The sequence below is a fragment of the Priapulus caudatus genome, unplaced genomic scaffold (genome assembly GCF_000485595.1).
Source record: "Priapulus caudatus unplaced genomic scaffold, Priapulus_caudatus-5.0.1 Scaffold1307, whole genome shotgun sequence".
NCBI lineage: Eukaryota > Metazoa > Priapulida > Priapulimorpha > Priapulimorphida > Priapulidae > Priapulus > Priapulus caudatus.
In genome coordinates this window covers 47048-54221 of record NW_014578368.1, presented here as the reverse complement: position 1 = coordinate 54221, position 7174 = coordinate 47048, and the positions used below count along the sequence as shown (strand labels likewise).

General features: G+C 44.7%; 1 protein-coding gene across 1 annotated transcript in view; it reads left to right on the top strand.

The window, feature by feature from the left end:
- LOC106816186 (acid-sensing ion channel 1-like) overlaps nucleotides 1-4052 on the top strand; it is a 7505-nt gene extending 3453 nt beyond the window's left edge. Inside the window, exon 2 of the mRNA XM_014820748.1 lies at nucleotides 3994-4052. Coding sequence (XP_014676234.1) covers nucleotides 3994-4041 — 48 coding nt within the window. The 3' untranslated portion in view covers nucleotides 4042-4052. The remainder of the gene's footprint in view (nucleotides 1-3993) is intronic.
- The last annotated feature ends 3122 nt before the right edge of the window (nucleotides 4053-7174 follow it).

The window sequence follows — 7174 nt, the reverse complement described above, 5'->3', positions numbered from 1 at the left end:
GGGGCAAACCCCATTTTTTGGGTCAACCAGACATGGGGTGTTGGTAAAAGTTGTTTGTATCAACGTGTTCAGGAGACCTCCCTGAACACCTTCCAGGTTGGCTACCCTAAAAATATGCTGCTGAAAAAAATGGCGGCCATTTTTCAAAATGCGCCACCATGTCTAACTAATATTAACCAATTTGAGAGAATGTTTTGAGACTCTCCTTCACCACGTGTGTGGTATCATATTAAAGAGAATTAAATTCTCTATAAGATGATACCACATTAATGGGCTTGGTGGTGATTATCGTAACAATTTTGGGCCAAAATGGGATTTTTTACAATTTTTTCCCAAAAATATGATTGCACCAAAATACATTTGTCTCCATATTTCAAAATACTTTTTAATAATGCATTGCATACTTTTCAGAAAAACTGCCCATATGTATGGTTAATATTGTGTGAAGAGGACAAGTTATTGCTTTTCTAACAATAAAGTTATAGTGCTCCAACTTGAAATTTTGATATTAGCTAAAACAGCATTTTGTACATTACACACAGGCCTTCTCCCGCTATACGTTTAACTTGCGTCGGATTTGCGAACCTCGTTTCACCATGTGTGTAGTATCATATTAAAGGAATTAAATTCTCTACAAGATGATACCACATTTAATGGGCTTGGTGATGATTTGCATAACAATTTTGGGGAAAAAATGTGATTTTTGACAATTTTTTCACAAAATATGAATTGCGCAAAAATACATATTTCTCCATATTTCAAAATGTCTCTCGCTATACCTTTAACTTGCGTCGGCTTGCCAACCTTGCGTGAGCGGTTTGACGTCTTGAAGATGTTGTGTAAAAAGACATCACTGCACTCATAAGTTTACAGATGATTCAGAAGTCCGATGAACAGTTATCAAGCCCTGCAGGAACAGATGATCTTTTCCAAGAATCACTGGTTGAGCAACCAACATCAATTTTCTTGGTCATCTTCCTGAAGATGTCAGACATTCTTCACAGGTTTATTTACTACCAGCGAGAAGCGACGGGTATGAGGAGAACATCTCTCTGAATCATCACGAATGCTATCTTACCTCACAGCAGCCGGGCACTACAGATATGGGGCAGCGGTCTTGCCTCCCTATCTGGCTGAGATGAAGAAACTACCTGAAACAGCCCCAGATGTACATGAAGCACTAATAGCAGGTGCATTTGTCGGGAGGAGAGCAGATGGCAAGCATAATAGTGTCTCTCCTGACATGCTTCTGGAACAGACTTACAATGCAGATGCCAAGGAAGCGAGTGGTCTGGATGGCCTTACACTAAACCCTGCCACACGGATGAAATGGGTTTACACAAAACCCATCACTGCTGCTGTCTCTGCAGAGTTGAAATTGATGCTACATCTTCATTCATCCCGCCCCTCACCATGAATCTGTGTAATCGAGTCACAAGGAGTGCCAGAGATGGGGATCAAGGTAATGGCAGCAGTCGAGACGAATCCATTTGGTGCAACCACAACATCCCTGATAAATATAGCAACTGGACAATGCGCTGATTGCAACGTTAAGAACAACCTTACCAGTGTGAACAAACTGGGTAGGCACTGTCTCAGTCACTGACCAGTGATCAGAAGAAGCCAAGTACAATGCGCTGATTGCAACATTAAGAACAACCTTACCAGTGTGAACAAACTGGGTAGGCACTGTCTCAGTCACTGACCAGTGATCAGAAGAAGCCAAGTACTGTGAAGGTGAACACCTTCCACACACAAAACAAAAAACCGAAGAAGTCTGCGGCTAAAACAGCTGCATCGGGGAAGAGTAATGAAATAACTGCCCCTCTGCGTATGACACAGATCATTGCCAGTGGTGGAGAACTAGCCATTGTTGACTTTATAGGGACCATGAATGCAGTGACTACCCACCATCTCTCTTCCAGGATGATGGCAGAATAAGAACAGGTACCAAGTCAAGCCTAGTGAAACCTGAAAGAGGAGACCAAAGTGACCAGCACTCCTGCTCTGCCCAATATGACAGAAAGACAGCAGTAGTCATTGATCCCATGTATGCCATTCGACACTGGTCCTTCCACAAAGGTGAAAGATTTTGGACCTATGCTGAATGATACAAATACCTGAATGATGTGCCTGCTGGTACTGAGTTTATGCACTTTTGTTGTGACAGGTACAATGGACCAAGCCTGAGGTCCGCTGAGCAAGAACACAGGTATGCCCGATCAAAACCTGCCAAAGAATATGAAGTCAATGACCATTACACAGCTCCTGACCCACAAGAATATTTGCAGTGGCAGCAAAACAATGCTAACCTCCTAAACTTCCTCTGTAAGAAATGGTGTGAGAATAAGCATCTGGACCTGCTGGACCTGCCGGACCTGCTGTTGGTCTAACTCATCTCTACCTGGGTGGTGATTTACAGAAGAGACAAAGAGCGTATAATCACAGAGAGTCTTGTTATGGATGTTCCTGCCTTCTAGAATCGACGCAGAAGAGGCTGATACAACGATAATCCTGCACACTGTACAGTGTCCAGAATGACGGAATTGAAAGAGTAGTTATCCACGCCAATGACACAGACATTATTACCATGTGTCTACACTATGGAGCAACACACTGAGAGAATCTACCAGAACTATGGGTGAGGACAGCCCAGAAACATACTTACCAATCCATGAAATGGTGGTGACACTGGGAACTTCACAGTTGTGTTGCAATGCCCCTTCATCCATAGCCTGAGTGGCAGAGACACTACGAGTTATCCTTACTTTCACGGCAAGAAGGCATGGTTCAAGTGCAGCTTGAGTCTCAACATACCCATGATTGAAGAGTTTGGTGAGAACTCTACTGACATTGGCCAAAAATTGTTATGCAAATCATCATCAAGCCCATTAAGTGGTATCATCTTGTAGGAATTTAATTCCCTTTAATATGATACCACACACATGGTGAGAGGAGGTTCTATTTCAAACATTATCATCAAAAATGGTCAACATTAGTTAGACATAGTGGCCATTTTGAAAAAATGGCCGCAATTTTGTCAGCAGCATATTTTCAGGGTAGTCCACCTGGAAGTTGATCAGGGAGGTCCCCTGAACATGTTGATACAAACAACCTTTTACAACACCCCATGTCTGGTAAACCTGTCTTGCCCCCTGGGTAATATATAGATGATAAATGCTTTGGTATTGGATTTTTTTGCGAAATGTTATGGGGAATAATTGGCTTCTCATAGCTATCCGTGGTTTGACAATACCGCCATTTCCCCTCATATATAAATGCGGACTATGGCTTATAAACGTTCCATTTGGATTTATTTACAGACGCACGCGAAGAATGTAGCATTCTCACGTATTTCACGGTGTTTTTTGCCATATTTACGTAAGTTACTATAATTACGTTCTTGAAATACTGTTAATAGTAATCACTGATATGATAACGTGTAGACTTGTGGTGATACGCGCAAGCTATTCACGACTATTGATCGAGATCGTATACAAATATATATCGCAAACTGCGAGAGCATCGATTGGAATTCGAGCGATGAGGATCGGTATTAATTTGTGCCACTGTAGGCAGCGAGAGAACAACAGTCACATGTTATATACATGGTTAATTACATAGATCGCGAAGTTATTACGGCGTGTTGTAAAATGGGGCGTAGCCTGAGCAAGTTCTTATGTGCCGGGGGGGGATTTTGTGACTCAGCTAGAGTAATGAGCAAGGAATAGACGCAGCTCCCAGTCAATGTGTTCTCTGAGGTGACAGTGGATGCGAGCGCTTCATGGATTGCCACATAGCGATTTACACGTATTTTATTATTATAGGCTACACAGGCTATAATGGCTACACAGGCTTTATGATTATAGGCCACACCCACGATAGGCTACACAGTCATGTATATAAAGATATATATTGCGAAGCTTAGCCCGTTGAAACCCTACAGTCGCGATCGATGCGCCGTTCATGACTGGCTTTTTTGGCTCCGCAGAGGAATTTAAGCTGAGTCACGATACGATAGATCCAGGGTGCCCCGGATGACTGCATCGTCGACACGTACGAGTACCAGATGTCATCGCACGTAGCGCCTCTGTGCGCTGGTCGAAAGTCCTAAATAGGTCATTGGCTGAATCAAGGTTAGAAGTTATTTTCTCGCGTTGAACCTATATGATTGCTTAAATATTCGATTTGACGTGTATATTATACATTTCTTGCCCACCTCCCCATCGCTATGCTAACTTGCTCTATTTTTATTTTTTCCTTTCTTTCACACTCCCTCTCCAACCTCCCACCTCTCTTCTCTCCTTGCCTCGCTGCCTGTCTTCTTCCCCTCTCCTTTCCTCTCTCCCCAACGCTATAGGAGTGTTTAATGTTGATAAACATTGACGTCATATGCGCACATGCGCAGTTTAACGGTTGGCAGCAAGCAGATACGTGATATTGTTCGATACAAGCACACGCACGCACGTGTACGTACACACGCACGTACGCACGCACGCACGCACACACTTATGGCACGCACCACACGCACGCACGCATGCATGCACGCACGTGTACGTGCACACGCACGCACGCACGCACGTCTACGTGCACATGCATGCACGCACGCACGCACGTGTACCTGCACACACACGCACGTACGCACGCACGCACACATGCACACACGTGTACCTGCACACGCACACACGCACGCACGCACGCACGCCCGCACGTGTACGTGCACACACACGGACGCACGCACGCATGCACGCACGTGTAAGTTCACACGCACGCACGCACGTGTACGTACACACGCACGCACGCACGTGTACGTGCACACGCACGCACACACGCACGCACGTCTACGTGCACATGCACACGCACGCATGAACGCATGAACGCACGTGTACGTGCACACGCACGCACGCACGCACGCACGCACGCACGCATGCACGCATGTGTACGTGCATATGCAGGTACGCACGCGCGCACGTGTACATCCAAACGCACGCACGCACGCGCGCGCGCATGCACACACGTGTACCTGCACACGCACGCACGCACGCATGCACGCAGGTGTACGTGCACACGCACGCACGCACGTATATGTGCATACGCACGCTCGCACGCACGTGTACGTGCACACGCACACATGCACGCACGTGTAGGTACACATGCACGCACGCACGCAGCACGCACGTGTACGTGCACTACATAAACAGCGCTTTCTATCAGAACATGTGGTCATTCATCTGTAAATGTCAAGCCAGCACGCTTCGCTTCTGCCAACCATGACACATAACAAATACACGTGACCTAATCTATGACGTCACGTGAAACACTCCTATACCCTTTCCTTTTTCATACATCTCTCCTCACCTCCCCCTCACTGTATAGACCTTCCCATTTCTCTTCCTCTCTTTCTCACTCTTCGCTTCACTCCCTCTTCCCGCCCTCTCTCTCTCTCTCTCTCTCTCTCTCTCTCTCTCTCTCTCTCTCTCTCTCTCTCTCTCTCTCTCTCTCTCTCTCTCTCTCTCTCTCTCTCTCTCTCTAGCTCTCTCGGTCTCTCTCTCGGTCTCTCCTCTCTCTTATTCTCCCTCCGTCTTTGTCTATACCATACCCTCCTCACCCTTTGCCCATGAGTCTCTAACCTGCCAGTTCATCGCCGCTCATAAAATGAATGATTAGCATATGTAAGCTCATGACGTCTACGTCTCTCTGGGAACTGCCGGACACTGCGGCTGCTACTGTAGTTGCTGCTACTAATGTTGCTACTAGCTGCTGTTATTGTTGCTGACATTATTGTTTGTTGATTGTTGTTGACTGTTGTTACTGACAACATCCGCCGCAGTGTCCGGCAGTACCCAGGGAGACATAGACCCTATCAGCCATATTTAATAATTAACGCAGCTTTACCGATACACACGATCTGTTTCGCATTCAAGGCAGAACCTGGTCGCACTGGAGGTGCACTACTCATCTGTGGCGAACAGGACAGTGTGGAACGAACCTTCCTACTCCACCGAAGACTTGATTTGTAAGCAACGCGCATTATATACCTTATTTTACATACCTCGCGATCCGCAAATTACGATCGCAATTTTTACCTCTGTAGGTTACGTAGGTTATAGTCTTGCTTATAACGAACACTTTGGGCATTTCTCTGGAGTGACACTTTTACAGTAAAGCCATGAACTCGACGGACACCTTACTATAAGAAACAGCTTCAACGTTTTCTCCAAGTGGCATTTATACAGTGAAACTGTACGTGTGTAGGAAAGACAAGTGCATGTCTATGTATAAAGATTCTTCTAGCGATACATTTGAGTGACCAATAGGTGTTGTACAACAGTAGAGGTTGACCATAGGCAGCAGGCCTGAATAGGCATCGTACAGAAATTAATTAGAAATACTTTAAGTTTTACGGCGCATACGCGACATACACTTTATTCATGCTAAATGACTACAGAATTCCAATCTTCACGCTAAACTTGTACTAGACTGTTTTTGAGAATTTCAAACATGTATTCGGATGCGGTGACTCTATCTACGCCACTTGACGGAATGACACAAGACCAATTTTACTTCTCACACGCTCTAGACATTCAGGATGCCTCTACCGTGCGTGCACAATACAAGTTAGTGCACGCCAGCGCCGAATATTACCGCAAAAAAATCAAAAGAGACGAAATAGTGCAACTTTGGTGAACAATTGGCGGAAGGCTATTTTGCGCGCTCCTATAGAAGCAGAGTTAGTTTTTTCGTTCCAACGAGCAAGAAATGGATATTCAATTAAATGAAATTATTACTTTATACCTATTCCTATATTTAATATGATATCATTCATTATTATAGCTAAAATAAATGCATGGTGGCGATGTGTGACGAACAGTTCAAATTCACGCACTCTCACACGTGTTAATGCGTGTTTGCCCGGCAGGTGACTTAGGCGGGGCCTGCGAAGCCGTCAGTCATTGTGTGAACCCCTAGATATATATACAAACACATATTTGCATTTATTTATGCATATTTTATTCGCAGTATTTGCACATATTTCAAAGACATATTGTATACAAACACATACGTGTTTGTATCTATCTATGGTGAAACCACGTCTATGGAACTATTATAATTCCCACTTAGACACGGATAGGTCAATTATTACGTATAATAAGAGTACAGGGCTATAGGGTAG